The sequence below is a fragment of the Zeus faber genome (genome assembly GCF_960531495.2).
Source record: "Zeus faber genome assembly, chromosome: 5".
Lineage (NCBI taxonomy): Eukaryota > Metazoa > Chordata > Actinopteri > Zeiformes > Zeidae > Zeus > Zeus faber.
Genome location: NC_137192.1, coordinates 10,595,998 through 10,615,591, shown reverse-complemented (window position 1 = coordinate 10,615,591; position 19,594 = coordinate 10,595,998). Strand labels below are relative to the sequence as shown.

At 44.0% G+C, this 19,594-nt stretch overlaps 1 protein-coding gene across 2 annotated transcripts; it reads left to right on the top strand.

The window, feature by feature from the left end:
* Window positions 1–1,472: 1,472 nt before the first annotated feature.
* On the top strand, window positions 1,473–18,665 carry LOC307230008 (protein kinase C delta type-like). Of its 2 annotated transcripts, none has more exons than XM_080000176.1 (17): window positions 1,473–1,629; window positions 9,440–9,557; window positions 9,744–10,016; window positions 11,521–11,689; window positions 12,156–12,187; window positions 12,327–12,412; window positions 13,082–13,211; window positions 13,300–13,400; window positions 13,511–13,577; window positions 13,768–13,892; window positions 14,674–14,847; window positions 15,556–15,647; window positions 15,766–15,828; window positions 16,212–16,350; window positions 16,601–16,789; window positions 16,964–17,092; window positions 17,226–18,665. In XM_080000176.1, the coding sequence occupies exons 2-17, from the start codon at window positions 9,449–9,451 to the stop codon at window positions 17,382–17,384; spliced, it is 2,037 nt and encodes a 678-aa protein (XP_079856302.1). In that variant the 5' UTR covers window positions 1,473–1,629; window positions 9,440–9,448; the 3' UTR covers window positions 17,385–18,665. The 2 variants fall into 2 exon arrangements, with proteins under 2 accessions (XP_079856302.1, XP_079856301.1); XM_080000175.1 differs by having other exon boundaries at window positions 13,511–13,592.
* Window positions 18,666–19,594: the final 929 nt, after the last annotated feature.

The window sequence follows — 19,594 nt, the reverse complement described above, 5'->3', positions numbered from 1 at the left end:
GATTTGCAAATAAAGTATTGTTTGATGTTTATATGTGTTTGGTATGTCTAATATCCTTGTTTCGTCCTCTATTTGGAAACTAGACTATAATTGACATGATTTACGGATGGGTTATATATAAATTAAAGATTTTTTTTTTTTTTTTTTTAATCCTTCTTGACGCTGCTTTATTTTACATGCTCTGTGCCCTCGTTTATAACCAATCCAGTCCTATTTACCTGTAGAAATACCTTTAAAGGGCCAATACAACCCATAAAAGGCAGCAAAACCAGTAACATGCAGTTTTGAAGTTGCCAAAAACTGATTGCAGCTTCAACCTTATGGCTGAAAATACAAACACAGATCACGGTCACCCCGTCTCTAGTGCACACATCGCCGGCACCGTGGGAGAGGGAGACAGGTGCGCCTCGATCGCTTCCTCTCCGCGCCCCCGATGCGCGCGATTTGTCGTATGTTATTATTTGCGGGGGGGGGGGGGGCGCAACTCTCTGTTTTTCCAAGGAAGGGGGTCCCCATCCCCTGTGATTTCTGCCCGTTTAAGGCATGAATAACCTTTCAGTCACAAGGTACATGCCGCAGTCACTTTTTGGCAAATGGAAAACTGCCTTTTACGGGTTTAATTGGCCCTTTAAAGGTATTACAAGAGGTAAAACGGACTGGATTGGTTATAGTTGAGGGCACAGAGCCGTTGCAATAATGCAGAGTCATGAGGATAATTGCAAATGTTTTTAATTTATATATAACCCATCCGTAAATAATGTTTATGATGGTCTTGTTACAAAATATAGGCCTAAACAAGGATTTTAGACGTACCAAACACATAGCGACGATACCGCTTTAACAGGCTGCGCGCGCTCCCGCGGACGCCAATCCCTTTTGGGGCACTACACCTGTCGTCTCGTGCCCGAGCGTGACGTAGACCAGGTGAGGCGAACCTCGAGAACCTCGAGGGGTTGCGCGCATGCGCGTGTTAAAGCGCTTCACGGAGAAATATCTGAACGTCCGTTTATTGTAACTTTAATGAATGAATTTTAAAAAAATAAAAAATGTACTCCGTTCTTAAAATGTTAACTTTGGCGGAAAAAAGAATATTTTGAAGAGAAAGTCTGGACTCCGACATCAGCCAATACATTTTTCCCTTGTCCTCTTCCATAGAAGTGCAAGGTGTGAGTCACGAAAGTCATTTACTTCCGTCTAAATCGCTAATTTTCGTGAAACTCGTAAGTGTAATTCTATATTCGACAGTCGCATTCTATATTAATTATGCCAAATGCCTTGGTCTCTCCCCCCAAAGGATGTAGTCCTGAGTAAGCATTTCGGTTCCCCGCGTCTCCCACTCGCACGCCCACTCTTCTGCCGGAGCGAGTCCCAACGGCCGTGTCACTTCTGAAAAGAAATCGTTCGATACGAACGGATCCGTTCGCGAGTCTGGCGTCACTGCGGGCTCCGTCCGTCCAGGGAGAAGCGGCGGAGGGAGAGAGGAGCTGGTGGATTCAAACACCCGCGTCCAACTTCCTCAAACACCGAGGACTCCACTTGCTACCACCCCCACACACACACACACACCACAGCGAAGGCGGAGAACACTTGAAACGTGTTTTTAACTAAATAAACCTCCAGGCTGAATCGGTAAGTCGAGCCCATACAACTTTTCTTGTGCCGCCGAGGCCGCGGAGACAGTAAACTTACCGGTCTAAGGTCCACTCAGTGAAATAAGTAAATACAACCGGTGTAGTTACGACGGGTGGACTTGGTTTGAAACTCCCGGCGTGTGTGGGGAACCTCCGCGGTGTGTTGTTGTGTTTGCCCGGTCATGTCTGTCATCACGTATTCGAAGTGTTTTTTTCGCTCACTTCGTCCGCGGTGTTGTCCGGCGAACACGTCGCTCAACAAGAAAACGCAGCCGAGTCGGTGTCAATGTCACGGGCGTTCCCAGGAGAAAGCTCCGCGACTCATTGTGACCAAAGTCTAGCGCAACGTCTCACGCGCCGACGGACAGACGGAATTCCTTCCCCGTCCCTCCCCCGCCGTCCGACTCCAGAACCGTCGGTTTGTCCGTGCTCAAACATTAGCCGCATGCAACGGTTGGAGAACAACACACGGTTCGCCCGGTTACTTAGAAATGCAGGCGCTGGTGGTATTATTTGGAGCCGTGTGAAAGCAGGCAACGCAATCCGCCTGCACAGGCTGCACTGGCTGATCCGTCAATATTGACTGTGGTGGAGTCCAGACGTCTGCTCACTGGACGGTCTCCCCGTGCAGCACTGAGCCCGCGATGGCAAACATCTCCCACGTACAGGAGGAAAAGATCCTGAACGCAGGCTGAAAAACATCTACTGGACCCATCATGAACACAGTGTTTGGATAATGTCATTGTGGAAAGCACACACTTTGTTGCAGTGTTTCACTCTTGTTTGGCTACTGTTGTATTTGTTGTCTCCTGATTTGACCACACACACACACACACACACACACACACACAAGGTTAATTGTCATGAAATGATTAAACCACCATATGAATAGGAATATTTTGCACAATAATAGTTTGGCCCCACACTTAAACTCTGTTGTCGCACGCACACACACACACACACACACACACACACACACACACACACACACACACACACACACACACACACACACACACAGATAAACAGACTGCTAAACTTTATGGAGCAACCAGACCACAGAATGTGGTTGACAAAGGCCCAAATCTGGTTGTCTGTGGCAACTGTTATGTCAAGCCCTAGATACTCGGGTGCTGAGGGAAACGGCCCTGTCTTTCATGCCTTTTGGCTTTTGAGATGTCTCTCAAGGAAAAAATGATTATTCCTTAATCATTACATTTTAATGACCGCAAATATACTGTCTAAATGGATAGTGTTTATTAAATGGTATGGATACGAATGATTGGTTCTCGCTATTGGCTGATACTTAAAGTTTAGTAATCAAAATAATAATCTATGGTATAAAATTGGTATCCATCCATTACTACCTGCTTTACTTTCTGGGGTTTTTTTGTGGATACAGTGTATGCAAACATCCCTGGCATGTCCGGTGCGAAAACTCCCATCAGTTGGTTTTTAAAGAGCAAATTTGTTTAGACGCAAAACTTCGGCGTTTGTCAGTGTGTGGTTCATGAACATCATAGTGATGGTGAACGTTTTGAAAATGACATTTTTAGACTGTAGTTGTTTGTTTGACGAGGTGTGACAACCGACGTAGCCTGCATGCAATACTGAAACTTTTGATTAGACCATGGCCAGAGATAATCTTGATAAAGACAGAAGGAAATACACGTCAAAATGTCCTTACATATCGTTTCACTTTGAAACTTCTCGTTGCCCTCTACCTCCCCATCACAGCATCCCAGAGGGCTCTCCCCTTGTATTAACTGAGGCTTATTTATCTGTGAGCAAAGCAGAAATGGACACCACCCTTGATGACCTGGGGAAAGGGCATAGGCACGCACACACACACACACACGCACACACACACGCACACACACACACACACACACACACACACACACACACACACAGTTGAGGGGGATTAAATCCTTGTTTCTGGCAGGTAAAGCAGGTTTGACACTTTGCCAAAGTTCTCGATGAAACCCCTTTAGACAAACGGCCTGTACTTGTCCAAGACGATCCCACAAACTGATACTTGAAGGTGTGTGTGTGTGTGTGTGTGTGTGTGTGTGTGTGTGTGTGTGTGTGTGTGTGTGTGTGTGTGTGTGTGTGTGTGTGCGCGCGCATTATGTTTTTTGAGGAGGCATTTTAGTGATTTGACTGTAGATTGTAGCAAAAACAAAGTTAGATAAAAGATCAGCAGCAGCCAGCCATCACACCATGACCTCGAACCTCTCTCTCTGTCTACTCACTCTGCTTCAGTCTTGTTTAAAAAAGTGCATTTTTTTTGTGTCTGCACATAATTGTTAGGGAGGCTATTATTGTGTACATTTTTCCATATGTGCCTACCTGGTTTCTCCCCTATGTTTGTTCCTTTTCCATGGTCTGTTGACATGACCTGTGCGGCTGTGTGTGTGTTTGGGGAGGCGTGAAGCTCAGCAGGATGTAGACATTAACCTTGGCTGGATAAAGAAACGAAGGCTGTGGTGCCTTCTACACTGTCTTTACTAGTGTGTGTGTGTGTGTGTGTGTGTGTGTGTGTGTGTGTGTGTGTGTGTGTGTGTGTGTGTGTGTGTGTGTGTGTGTGTGTGTGTGTGTGTGTGTGTGTGTGTGTGTGTGTGTGTGTGTGCATAACCAAGCTCATGCATGGTTATGCATGAGCTTGAATAATGTGGTCGTCATGTTTAATAGAAATCCTAAATGACCTGAGATTTCTTCTTTTTTTTTTTTTTCTTTTTTTTTTTTTCTCTCACAGCGTTCAGTAGCTAATTTGTTTGCATGGATTTGTCCGTAAAAGATGATGGAACATGAAAAGCTCCTTCTGATTGAATGTTTGCCAAATTGTAATTCAACCAATCACAATTCTTGACTCAGAAATTAGACCCTTGTTGATGTTACAACTCATGTGTCTTGTGCTTCTTCGATGGCTTTTTAACTTTTACTATGGGTTACCTAATACTTGGGAGTTATTTTTTTCCCTGGTGCAGAAGACTTATTTAAGACACTGTAAAGAACAGGTCTACCATGAAATACATGTTTACTTATGCCCCTAAAGTCACACACACACATTTATTATCTGAAGGCATATTTTAGTCCTGACTGACGCTGCTCGTTCAATGTCTTTATGTTGAGTGTGTATGTCGAGCTCCAATTTCAAGGTCGCAGAATGTCCACTTACATCCTTCTGAGTCCTGTTCCTCGACCCCTGCCTCTCTCTCTGTCTCTCTATCTTTCTCCCTGTCTTTTTCCCTTTATCCTTCTCTTTTTGTCTCATATTTCATTCCTGGCGGGAATGATAAGGAACACAAGAAGCCTCTGGACAGAAGCTGCAAAGCGGCAAAATAATTTTGTCAAAGCATTTTGTCGGCATAAAGAAAAATTTTAGATGAAGCTGAGAACCAAAAACTGTCATTTTGACCCCACTTACAGTATATTGTGTGTGGCCCATCAGAAATTGCTTTTGAAGATCATCATTTTACAATTCTAAAGGGATGTAATTATTTGTTTTATACTTATAAGTTTCCGTTTTTGAAAAACACAAGACAGAGATTGTACGGAGAGACCAAATAATGGCAAGACAATACCTTAAATCATGGGCTCCCTGCGTTTGTGTGAGTGCTGGGTTTGTCCAGACGGAATTGGCTGTGATGTGATGTCCACTTTCTGTTGTCGATGCGCACACACACGTATAGACTGGTTTGTACTCTGTAACTAATTCAAATCCCGATGATTGAATGAACTCAAGGAAAATCCATTTTCCAGTGATTACCTGAATAAATGTGTGATTAAGCAGTGACAAGGAGCTGCCAAGATGTGACTTTCGCAACCTGAGCTCACACAAGATTTTGTGCTTTTGAAAGATATTGTCATCTTGCTTTCAGACTGATCATATAAATGTGAATGCATTCAAAATGTAGTAACGCTGAAATCATCCGAGTACACCACATTGCCATTTTGTCTCAATTTTTTTATTTTCTCCTCTCCTTTATTAGCGTCTTGTTGGCCCAGTATTTCATCGCATCAGGGCTCCTGTCAACGGCACTGAGATTTAGATTAAAGTCAAATAAAGGTGGCCAAAAGATCATAAGATTGTATTTGCTGGCTGTGGAATGCAAACCGAAGAGCTTTTGCTTTCCTCAACATATTCTACCAATGGGGCACATCGTGATGAGCCCATGACCCACCATCACAGAATTATTTTGCATTAGGCTCAATTCTTGTTGCTTTTCAGAGCATCAGTTGGTATGCAGCTCTGGTGCCATTATTGACAATGGAACTTCTCATTATTGACAATGGAAAGTCTCATTTTACTGCCGTAGGGCTGCCAGCTTTTTACTTACAAAACATATTCCATTTATTTGACCTTTGTTAGCCACACAGCTCATCTTCTACAACACTCCAAAACAGGATAAAATATACTCCTTTTTCTTGCAGTGTATCCCCTAGAAATGTTCGATTTGCCATATTCACTCATTTTACTGTTAGGTAAGACTCTTTGTCTATTTACATTGTGTATTATATTTTCAAGATTATTTACATTATATTATTTATTATGGTTATTAGTATTTGTATATTGTAGGCAACCGCATTAACTTTTCACAGCTTGCAAAAAATCGGTTTCACTGTGGTATTTTGTTCTTTAAAAGAGCACACATTATTTAACAAATGAAGATACAAGTATTATCAACCCGGGATAAGCCTCTCATCTCCATTGGGACTTTCATCTGCAGGAAATATAAAACCAATCTTCAAGGAAAATACTGAGCTTGAAACCCTAACCCTAAAACCGTAAGGCCAAAGAAAATCTGGCTATTGTGGTTTACAGTTTAATTCAAGTGAATGTTAAGTGAACTGAAACAACAGAAAAAATATTTCAATTTACTGTTTGATTGAGGGGAATTAAGTGTTCAGGAGGGTCATGTGATGCTCAGGTACAGTGCTTTTTCCGTCAGATTTGCAGTAAGCCCATCCAACAAATAATTCTCCTTCTTTTGAAATGGTGTCAAAAACGTTAATAATGACAACTTTAACAGTAAGATAAGACCTTATTAATTCCTTGGGAGATTCAGATAACGAAGATACTAATAATCAGAACCACATAATTGCCCCCTTGCTGCTGTACCGTCACAGTATTAAAAAAAAAAAAAAAAAAGGAAACAGGGCTCGGCAGTTCCCCAATCATGTCATTTATTCTTGCCAATGCTGTTTATGCTACTTCTTCACTGGCCTTGTGTGCTCTAGTTTGGGCGGCAGTTGGCGTTTTGTTGGCCTGGCACTTGAGATCGAGCCCCATCGCGACAGGCCTGTGCCCTTTTAAGTATGTTTGGGTAAAGCCACTAAATGGCCCAACCAGCGGCTCCAACATGTCACCTCTTCAACGGGAAACAAGCGTAAGGATGATATTCCTTCTCTTGGAGATGTTGCTTGTTAGTTTTTTCCATTGTGCTCATTTACGTTTGGATCCTACTGGGAAGAACACAAAGGTTCTGTCATTACATTAACGCATTGACGACACATCTGTGACAGTATGGAGTCACTCCATTATATTTGCGCTCTTGTGTTCCTGACCTTATACCATTGAGGCCTGAGCCTTCCATCAAAAGGGCTCATATTTAAATCTTTGAGCACTCATATTTCTCCACCAACCTGCCTGACTTGTCTAGCAGTGTGTCACATACCAAACCTGTGAATAACCTGCGTCTGATCCACTGTCTTCTTTAATAACTACTCTTATCTTAGGACTGTCACGCACGTGTTGTTGTTGCTGCCACTGCTGCTATTTGTTGGTGCTTGTGTGGTTTGAGCATAACTATTTTAGAAAATCGTTTGGCATTTGGCTCATATGATCTTCATTGCTGTAGATAGGCGACATCAACACCAGACTCGGCAAACGTGTTTGCCTTTTATAAAATAGTAATATAATGAACTGGAGTGTAACCACTTCTAAAGCAGATTAACAAAAACCCTCCCTGACTTCTGGTGCAATACTGTATAAGTCTAAGGAAAAACTGATGTAGCCACAAATAAGGGTTTCTTAAATGTAATGACAGCACAATCTTTGTAGTAGACATTTCTGTTGTCGATGTCAGTGAACTTTCTTTTGTGTCCAGTAGTCACCAGTGTGTCCATCTCCGTCTCCAGTCTGTCGCTTTATTCTGCCCCTTCCCACTCCTTCCTGGGCTGTCTGAGCTCATTTTTTCCACTCACTCTGGCGCAACAAGGCTGTATTCCTCTGTGTAGTCGTGTGTATCATTATGAGGTTTTTTTTTGCATGTGCCGAGCTAGGAGTGAAATTGTACGTAAACTGTGAAACACAACGCATGCATGTACTGTATAGTCTTGGTTTGTGTGAGTGGGGGGGGCACTGCGTGGGAAGCATGGGAGTTATAAACCCACAAGCCCCAATCATCTGGTCCACATCCAAACAAAATACTTGTTTCTTTGTTATATCATTCTTACCTCAGCGAGATAAACAAAACAAGTCGCGAGCTGCTTGAGTCATCACTTCTTTCATTTTTTTTTTTGTTTTTGTTAACCTTATTTATGCGGGCATAGTTTTTGTTGGCCTTGTGAGCCACTTAAAGACATTCCTCTTGACCATTAGACATATTTACACTCCCTGCTGGGAAGTGACCAGTACAATCATAGTTCAATCTCTGAATGTTGGTCACTTAAAGATGCGGTGGGAAATTGTCCAGAGGGAGGTGGTCTCCGATGTTCCTGCGAAACGGAACGTCTATTTGGGGTCTAATATGGAATTGTAGCCACTTGATGATTGCACATTATTTGGAAAAATTGCATTGTGAACTATGTGGGACCATACTGTATGTATCCTAGTATTGAGGAAAACAACAAGGGTTAGGCTACAACCAGACCTGGGTTCAACTGGAACCAGAGCCACATTAAGTGTATTGTTTACTGTAACAGTGCACACAGTCTCACATGGGAAATGATGGGTAGATGAAATAGATGTGAATGCAAACAAAACCATTGTAAATGTCTTATTTATTTATTTTTGATTATCATTATTATTATTATTTTTTTCTTCAAATAAATAAACAATAAAGAGGGTCACTACATACATACATACATACATACATACATACATACATACATACATACAGCAACAGGGCGGAGTTTCTTAATTTCGCCTGAGTTACAACCTCTCTCAGCCAGGGACAACAGAAGGGTTTGTCTTGGCACGTAATCAGCAATGTCTTGCATTGATTGTGATGATCAAGCTTAGCATTTTTCTCAGTCTAGTTTTGGAAGCATTAAGTCGAGTTTATTTATACAGCCCTTAATCACAGCACAGTCTCAAAGGCCTTCACGAGCCCACATTTCACATAGGAATCAAAAGCATCTCCTCGCCTTAACCTCTGTCCGCTCAAGGAAATACTCCCAGAAAAGGAAAATGGGAGAAACCTTGGCAATGAATCACATATGTATGTGACAAATAATCTGTTGAACTTGAACATACAAAGCATTACTTATAAAACCACCCCCCGAAAAAATGAAACAAAGGATTACTTAGAGATGTCCTGGTCAAACAACAATCCAATCCTAACATGGCGTTCTCACACCACCGGTCTCAAGCCATGGAAAATGAGTTGTTCATGCTTAAAAGCCGTAAAATACTCCTAAACACAATTAAGAGATTGTATTGAATCAAATCTAGTGTGTGTGTGTGTGTGTGTGTGTGTGTGTGTGTGTGTGTGTGTGTGTGTGTGTGTGTGTGTGTGTGTGTGTGTGTGTGTGTGTGTGTGTGTGTGTGTGTGTGTGTCTCCCTCCTCTGTATTTTCCAGGAGGTCACCATGGCGCCATTCCTGCGCATCGCCTTCAACGATTATGACGTGGGGGTGCTGCCGCCTCTTTCTGCCCCTCCTATCTGTGCCATCAAGATGAAGGAATCCATCAACACTGGTGTGTGCGGCTGCCCAACAATACACGCGTTTTGTGCAGCGGTTGCATCATGAATAGGGTGCGGTCCACCCCGATCTCCGGTCCCTCGAGCGAGGCATTTTAGCCGTGCCTTCTCAAGCGGTGCCGTTATGCCGGGCAGTTCATACCCTGATCTACCCGCTGACCTGAGTGTTCCTCCCTCTGCAGAACGAGGGAAGACCTTGGTCCAGAACAAACCCACCATGTACCCCGCCTGGAAGTCCACCTTCGACGCTCACATTTACGAGGGCCGTGTCCTGCAGGTGGTTCTCATGCAGACGGCTGAGGAGCCGTTGGCCGAAGCCACCGTGGGCGTGTCCGTGCTGGCGGAGCGCTGCAAGAAGGCCAAGAGTACTGGACGCACCGAGTTCTGGGTGGACCTGCAGCCTTCCGGGAAGGTTAAGATGGCGGTGCAATTCTTCGTGGAGGATTCCACTGATGGTAAAAATGGTTGCGATTATTATTTTTTTTTATTTCCCCCCCCTGATACTTACCTTAACGTGTTTTAAAAAAAAAAAAAAAACATAAAAACATAAAAACAACGTTCCCTGACCGGGAATCGAACCCGGGCCGCGGCGGTGAGAGCGCCGAATCCTAACCACTAGACCACCAGGGAGCTGCGGGGAGAGGAGATCACCCCTTGTCAGGAACCCCCACCTAACACCCGTCCCCCTGAGTGACCCCCCTCTCCAAACGTCACTAGGTTGACATACAGCGCCCTCTAGTGGTCTTACAATCGCCTGCTCTGAGGTCTGTCGCTCAGCAGTTGCAACGCTCCTCTGCTCACAACAAGCTTCTGTACTATACAGCTCACTGTGAAAAGGAGTGTTCTCATCTTCAGGACCTGTCACTCTACTGCCCCATACCCTCAAACAGTTTAGAGTTACCGGTTTACTTGGACGCTATTCCTCCTGTCAGTGTTTCTCGACTGTGGGCTTGTCAGCCAGCCGATGGCGTGTCAGGATTGTAGTTAGGAATGAAGTCTCACAACTCTGTGAATTTGGAACCGAGCCGTAGCTGGGATTCCGGGATTGTATTCCCCGTAAATGTGACCGAGCAATGTCACTGTTAAATTTCACAGGCCGCACATGTTTTGAAACGGCCCCATTACAAATGTCTTAATGTCTGTCATGAAATGTACCTGAGGAGACGTCTGCCGCACGCTGCCGTTCTTGCCACTCCAGCCCAAGCCGGTGGCCGCTCTGCTGAAGCTAAATGGGTTTGGCTGTTCTTGTTCTTAGTTCTCAGTCCAGTGGGAGTCCCAGTGTGGGAGTGGCTCAGTTAGAGGAGGCCAGGATGGAGAAAATAAAAAGGGGGGGGGGGGGGTAGATTACCATGCTGAAGGAACTCCTTTCTGCAGCGCCAACCATCTCCTCCTCCTCCTCACTCCACCTCCACACAGTCTGTTCCATGTGGCTCAGCAGAGGCAGTGGACAGAGGAGGAGAACATGAGTTGATCTACATCACCCCACAGCACGCGCGCGCGCACACACACACACACACACACACACACACACGCACTCTTCTTGGTTTTACCCCCGCCCCCCCCAGTTCAGACTTCATTCCCTTTTTGTTTACCTCTCCCATGCTTCTCCTTCTGTCTTCTCTGTGAGACCCTTGCCCCCCCGATCACTCTAATTTGCATCAACTGGAGCCATATGTCCCAGAAGGCATTTCGTCTGTGCTGATTCCCTTCACAACAGATGACAGTGTGGACCTCTTTCCCAAATTGATTTATTTACCCCCCCGCCCCCTTACTGAATGACTTGGCTATAATGCATGATAATAAAAACAACATCTAATATAACACCTAATGTCATTACTTGTGGCTTTCAAACATGAACAAGTTAGATGATAAAACATTGTAGTTGCGAGACTGTGGTTTGATATGTATGTGTTTGTTTAGCGTAAATTTGCCTCTCCATCTGTTCCAACCGCCTCTCAGCGATTTGTAAGCCATCGGTGAAGGTGCCGCCGCAGGAGGGCTTGACAACCCTGAACAGGAGGAGAGGAGCCTTCAAGCAGCCCAAGGTTCATGAGATTAAGAGCCACGAGTTCACCGCCACCTTCTTTGGCCAGCCCACTTTCTGCTCCGTCTGCAAAGAGTTCCTCTGGTGAGCCGCCGTGGCCGAATCGTCCCTGCACGACGGCAGCTGTTGTTATCACGAGATAAAGGCGCCACTTGTGCGTTTTAATTCTAGCTGGTCACAGCCTCTTTTCCGGTTCTTGTTGCATGACCATTTCAATATCAGTGAATTACACCGCCAGTTATGAACTGTGCACTATCAGACTGTATTTATTATTATTATTTTTTATATATATATATATATATATATATTTATTTTCTATGTATATAAATCCCAATGATAAGTCTTGATGCCCCCAATCAAAATCAAAAAACTTGAAATTCCCTATTGGATGTGATGCCACATGTTTACTGCAAATTCCAAATGACACCGAAACAGCCGCCGAAGGAATTCTGAAAATATAATGCTATACTTTCAATATCTAATTTTCTAGCTGTCTCATTTGAACTAAAACACACACAAATCAACATTGGTGTATTTTTCTCCCATACAGGGGGCTCAATAAGCAGGGCTACAAGTGCAGACGTGAGTGTTTTTTTTTTTTTTTTCCCTTGATTGTCTGTTTTTATCCATGTCCCTGATGGTATGACAAATTCAGCTTTGCATTATTGCATCTGGTCAAAAGAAGTATATTAATGTCACCTCTGATAATGCTCTCTGCCAGAGTGCAACGCGGCAATACACAAGAAATGCATCGACATGATCATTGGAAGGTGCACTGGAACGGCCGCCAACAGTCGAGACACAATGGTGAGCACCCTTCCTGCTGCGTTTCATTTCTCTGTGGTACAGCTCGCTATGCTTTTGCGCAATCATTTGGTTCAGGTGGTTGCTGTTCCCGTTTCCACTTCCTATGAATGAAAACGTCAGTGAAAAGCTTTTACTTAGAGAAGGAGCTCTCTTTCACCAATATGGCTCTGAGGACGGCCTTTTCAGTTCTCCTTTCTGGAATCCTTTATCAAGCATAAAGGATTCCAGGGTCATCTTTTATGCTTTATACTTATAAGGAGAGGCGTCCCTTTATGGCCTACTCTTGTTCCAAAAAAAGAGGAAAAAGGATAAACTATATGTTTGTATTCCACCATTCATTACCACATGAATTCAAAGGTGCCAAGAGCAGGTTTGTGGGTGGTAATAGAATATAAAACTTATCACATTTGTTCATTGTTAAAAAAACGACTCGAATGACACTGAACTGTTACTTCTGGACACGTTAACAAACTCTACAATCAGCCCCAACCCCTTTTAAATCAAATGTCTTCTGTCACATTTTCATTATTTCATACAATGTCTGTGATAATTAACCTTTATTCCAATGTGCCAAGTCAAACTCCCTGCACTGTGGAAAAGGTTCCTGCCAATGAAACCGTGGGCTCATAAGTGCAAGGGTTTTATCATCGTGCTCTTGTTTGTCGACAGTTCCAGAAGGAACGCTTCAAGATCGACATGCCACACCGCTTGAAATTATACAACTACAAGAGCCCCACCTTCTGTGACCACTGCGGCAGTCTGCTGTGGGGCCTGTATAAACAGGGCCTCAAATGTGAAGGTGCGTTCTGGGAGGTTGTGGCCTATGTCTGCCGGATCCCTTGGTTGGTGTCGTCTAATCCGCCCTTCTACCTCCCCCCCCCCACCAGACTGTGGCATGAACGTCCACAGTTACTGCCAGAAAAAAGTGGCCAATCTCTGTGGCATAAACCAGAAGCTCCTGGCGGAGGCTCTTTCTCAGGTCTCCCAGGTGCGTTCAGACTCACAACTGCCTAGTTCAGCTTTTAAGAAATATTCAGGCATACTAGTGATCCCGTCCATCATGCGGCGTGTGCTTCAACAAGCCTCTTGCCTCCCCAGAAATCTTTGAGGAAGTCTGACTCCAACGCAACAGACATAGGGATCTACCAAGACTTCAAAAGTGCAGGTGCGAGCTCTAGTGGTGAGAACCTGTCACTGCAGCGTACTGGAACACTGCGGTTGAATTTTTATCTGTAGTGGTAAAAAGTGCGATGATGCATGCAACTATGTTTATTCTCAAAAAATGTTCTGTGGTTGTATGCGCTTTCATGCACTTTATGTGTCCATAACTGTTTTCACTCTCCCATCCAATGTAGATGGAAAGGTGATCGACGGCTCAGGTTCGTCCCCATCCAAACCAGCGAGCACCACCCAGCACGCAAACCTCACCATTAACCACTTGGTGTTCCACAAGGTGCTGGGAAAAGGCAGCTTCGGGAAGGTAGGAAGCATGGCTCTCAATGTCAGCTGTACACAAAAGGTGGGGGAATGAGTATCTCTGAATCAACTTCCGACTGGGATTACAGTTACTGTATAGCATGTAAATCTTCATCGTCAGTAACTTTGTCCACACGCCATAACCACGCACCAGTAACCAAATATGCAACATTTATTTGGAAAAATGTTGAAATAGTCTATTTCACGATTTAACTACATGATTATTCATTAAAATCGAGGATCATTTTGACCTAAAAAGGCTGTCAGAAAAATAATGTCTGTCCAAGGCTTGCATAGGCATGTTCTAAAGTGCACACATCATCAAATAATGTAGTATCTCCGGTTGCCTTTTGCCACTACCTACAAAACCACCGTTCTACAATCATAATGCATCGTCAAATAAAAAAAGATGCTGTAAATTACTACACAATTGAAGTTTGTAAACAAAGGAGTTTTATAAATTCCAAGTAAAATAGCGATAATAATATGCATGTTTTGCCCTTATTTTGTTCTTTCAAAATTCCCTCAAGCACTGTGACTAGTTAAGCCCTACACAACAGAAGGTGTTGTTACTGTACATGCACTACTATTTCAGGTTGATGTTCTTGTCATCCCAAATTATCCATGAAATGTCAGGCATTATTTTGGTAAAACCTGAGCTCCACAAATAGGGCCCCGTGCAGAGTTCGCCCCGTTGCCTTCCCACCGAACTGACCGCTGCTGTTACTTGATACTTTGTTCAGAAACCGCGCTGTCGCTTAACTAGCTGCCGCCCCGTACCTCAGGTGCTGCTTGCAGAGCTGAAGGGCCGAGGGGAGTACTTTGCTGTGAAGGCCCTGAAGAAAGATGTGGTCCTGATGGACGACGACGTGGAGTGCACCATGGTGGAGAAGAGAGTGCTGGCCCTGGCGTGGGACAACCCCTTCCTGACGCACCTCTACTCCACCTTCCAGTCTAGAGTAAGGAGACACACACACACCTGCGTGTGTTTATAAGAGTCACTCAATCTCTCGCCCATCATGGTTTTTATTTTTAATTTTTGCCTTTATTTTACTAGGGAAGACCTATTGACAGTGAAACGTTTTTTTTTTTTTTAATGGTGCCCTGATTTACAATCCTAAACAAAATGAAAAACATTGAAAACACAAAAAATAATACACAATACATTCAACAGCTCTTAGTTACAGATAGAAGCGTGTCAAAGAGGGAAACGCGCCCTTAAAGAAACAGGTTTTCGGTGACCATTCAAATAACATAGAGAGAAAATACACAAAGGAGATAAGTTTAACCAAAAAGAGCTCTGAAGTCTGTTCACATTTATGGGCTGCATAAAATTAAAGCACAGATGAGCCCAGTTTTAAAATAACTCCTGCGAGCGAGTGTGATAGCTAATTTTTTTTACCTTTCGAAAGAGAAGTAAGATATTCAATAAAGGTTTATGAATAAATTCTTTATGAATTCTGATGGGGGGGGGGTGGGGCAGGAATAATCATTTTCTTTTAATTCTAAACGGACAAATAACTTTTTTTTTTATTTAGTAATAGAAATTGCAGATTCCGCCAAATATCAGCCGTCCCTGCGTAATTACGTGATTAGATCCCGACTAAGTCGTCCCACCTTGGAGGGATGTTATGATGTAGAGCTGACATCAATGTGGTGCTTTCCAGGAGCACTTGTTCTTTGTGATGGAGTACCTGAACGGTGGCGACCTCATGTTCCATATCCAGGACAAAGGCCGCTTCGATCTCAACAGAGCAACGTGAGCGCACCGAGCACCTGTGTGGTGGATGGCAACAACATGGTTCACAACAGCGATGTCGGGATGAACATGTTTTGTGTTTTTTGTTTTTTAATAATATCTCATTTCATCTCTAAAGGTTCTACGCCGCTGAGATCATAGTGGGACTGCAGTTCCTTCACTCCAAAGGCATCATCTACAGGTAAGACTTTAAAACCATGTGTGTCTGTATTTTGACTTAGAACCCTCGAGCTAAGGCGCAAATTGAATCTATTTCTATTTATTTTTTGTTTTGTTTTTACTTTATTTAACCAGTTAAGTGTCATTGAGATTAAAATCTCTTTTGCAAGAGAGACCTGTCCAAGAAGGCAGCATAAAACAAGAGACATCAAGATTACAAACAAGGTCAATGTAAAAAGGACACTCAGATACACAGCAGCCGATTAAATGGGTTTTTTTTAAAATAAATAAATAAAGTGGGGTAGGGGGGAAAAATATATATATAATAATAAAAAAAAGAGAGACGAGAGTGTAGGATACAAAACACTGTAGATCTCTCTCTCTGGCTCTGTGTCCCTCTCTCAGAGATCTGAAGTTGGACAACGTGATGCTGGACAGGGACGGACACATAAAGATTGCGGACTTCGGCATGTGCAAAGAGAACGTATTTGGAGAAACCAGAGCCACCACGTTCTGCGGGACGCCAGATTACATCGCGCCAGAGGTCAGCGTTGAGGCCTGGGCCGTGAATGCCAAAACACACTTGTTGTTTTGTTTTGTTGCCCTTAGTGGCCCCACTTGTGCTGGTATTACTGAGGGAATCCGGCTGCCGTTGGTGTATTTGTTGCCTATTCCTCTTGTACCTGTTTTGGGTTCTCCAACATAAACCTGCCCCGTCGCTGTCCTTGAGCTCTCGCATGATCAATTGGCTTTGCTTCCTGTGTTGTCTCCGCTCTTCTGTTCACCGCGCTCAGATCCTGCTCGGCCAGAAGTACACCTTCTCCGTGGACTGGTGGTCGTTCGGAGTGCTGGTGTACGAGATGATGATCGGCCAGTCGCCGTTCCAGGGCGACGACGAGGACGAGCTGTTCGAGTCCATCAGGATGGACGTCCCGCACTACCCCCGCTGGATCAGCAAGGAGTCCAAGGACCTACTGGAAAAGGTGCGACGGGCAGGGTGCTTGCTCTAAAGCGCGAAGCCTTCAAGTAGATCAAATTGTCTCACGTTGAAATTGTGTCGATGTCATAGCCTGCGTTCCTCCTTTTCATGGAAATATTTAATTGACGCTGAGTGGCATCTTGGGGTTTTTTGTTTTTTTTTCCCATCCCTCTATCAGCTGTTTGAGCGAGACCCGAGTCACCGGTTGGGTGTGGTGGGGAATATCCGCGGACATTGTTTCTTCAAGACCATCAACTGGCCTGCTCTAGAGAAGAGGGAGGTGGATCCCCCCTTCAAGCCCAAAGTGGTATGTTCTCTGATCAGTTTTCCCGTAAATTCCAATATGAATTCACGCCAGTGCAGCCACTTGTATGCAGGTGTGTGGAAAGGCGGCGCCGTGTCGTTTCCTTATCTTAACGGAACTACTTCTCCGATGGCAGAAAGCACCAAATGACTGCAGCAACTTTGACCGGGAGTTCCTGAATGAGAAGCCACGCCTCTCCCACGCCGACAAGAACCTCATCGACTCCATGGACCAGAACGCCTTCGCCGGCTTCTCCTTCATCAATCCCAAATTGGAAGGCATGCTGGTTAAATAAAGAGCAACAAGCTGCCCTCCTGGACACCCGGTCCCAGGACAGCAGTTTTTAACGGCCTCCTTTTACGTCTTTGCTCAAGGTCGGCTGGATAGGTGAAACTAACGTGGTATAATATATCGGGATATCGGACTGCACTCAAGCCATTGTCCCTGCCTCAACTGTTCAAATTCAAAATTTCTGTTTTTTACATATTTCATGAAACTAAAGGAAATGGAGATACTTCATCTACTAATTTGATAGATCAGTGTTATAGTTATCACTGCTGGGTGTCCAATTAATAATGGATTAAGTCTACTCTCTCTTTTTCCTTTGTCTATTGTCTTTTGCTTGTGGTCATAACTAACTTTTTTTTTAATCGTGTACTGCATCTTGAAATCTTAATGTTCAGGCACAATAATTATAACTTAGTTTGGTTACAAACGTATCTACCGTACATAAGCACATCTAAGGGAGTCCAGCAGTACAGTGTTGCATGACCCTACATCAGGTATCGAATCCAGCTCTTTCTGCTTTGCTGTGTGTGTGTGTGTGTGTGTGTGTGTGTGTGTGTGTGTGTGTGTGTGTGTGTGTGTGTGTGTGTGTGTGTGTGTGTGTGTGTGTGTGTGTGTGTGTGTGTGTGTGTGTGTGTCAAACGTATGAGTGGTGTCTGTTGCACTTTGCTGTGACTTTGCCTGTGTCACTCTGAATCAGTCCCCAGTTGAAGCCTACGGGTGCCACATTAAGATTGTGTCTGAAAGGTAGGCGGAATTTAAAAGAAATCCCTTTTAAATGGTAGTGAGAGGAATGTCGTGCGGAATGGGATTTTCACTCTGTCTTGAGAAACTTAAGATGCTTCAGGCAAGCTCGGGATTGGCATGCCATCATTCATAATGTGTTTGTGTCTTTAAAGAAAATAGTTGTCAGTTATTATTTTTTTTTCACCGTTGGTGCCAATTGTCATGCTGTATATCTTACCAATACACAGTACGAGAATAACATCAACTGATCTTTCTGAGTCTTTGCACAGCAACTATTCGTACCGGGGTCAGAAATACTGGAATATAATCGTAGAGAAGGCATTGTACTGAACACGCATGTGCTGAACGATGTACCTGTTTGGGATTTGAGGGGCATTTAATCTTATAATACATAGGGGTTTTCCGAAATGTGTTGAGTTACTTGAATTTTAACATGAAAATAATAATGATGTAAATGGAAATGTACATTTAAATTATCCTGAATTGTGTTGGTGAGTTATGGACATACTTTTTTTTTTTTTTTTTTTTTTTTACTCATCTTTTACATCCGATTATAAATAAATTCATTTAAACTGTAAACTCTTGTTGACGTCATTCCACATCGAAACTGGAAACTTGGCTTTTAATTGTTTGGGGTTAATTTTTCCAGAGGGGGGTGGTGCACTAAGTCCTGCCATCTAGCGGTCAGGTGCCGCCAGCACACCCTCAGTTTATTGTGCGGAAGAACGGACATTCCTGCAGTGCGCACGGCTGGGGCGGTGGGCTCCCCTCGTCCCGCTGATCGCCCTCAAATCCCAAACTCATATCGCACGAGTGGTGTGAGGGAGGAACTGACGAGTTGTATTCCAAAAAAAATTTGCGAGAAAACACGATTATTGGCGGAGAGACGCGCTGCAAGTTGCGACGGAAGCCGCTGCACAATTTAATATACCTTTTAAAGTTGCAGTTCTTTAAATATACCGGCTGTGCCTCGCTGTTCATGTATGTCATTATTTTAAATGCCAAAGATGTGTATTCGCGTTGTGTGTACTTGTCAAGCCTCAAAGCCGACAGTCAGATTTGTTATACCATGTGTAAACAGTATTAAGATCACCCCCAGTTCCATGAACACAATGACTGGAATGACAGCGCGCCGCCCTCTCTTGGTTTATCCGCGCATCTCCGATTGTTCCGACTGTTCGGACGAGCTCCAGTTGCTTGTCTTTATTGAATTATTTCCAACTCATCGCCTGCGCCGGACCCCTCGGCATTTCTCTTTTGTTGTGATGGGCGGCCGAAGGGTTGGTCCGTTGCGGGGGATTATCGTGAGCAGGAGCGGCAAAAAAAAAAAAAAAATCCAGTTCCACAGCGGTTCAGACTGGCGGCTCGGGAAGCGGTGTCCGCCGTCGCCAACGTTTTAATTCGAAAATATTAACCTTTTTTTTTTGGGGGGGGGGGGGGGGCGTTCACGATCATCCCAAATCATTGTACTAA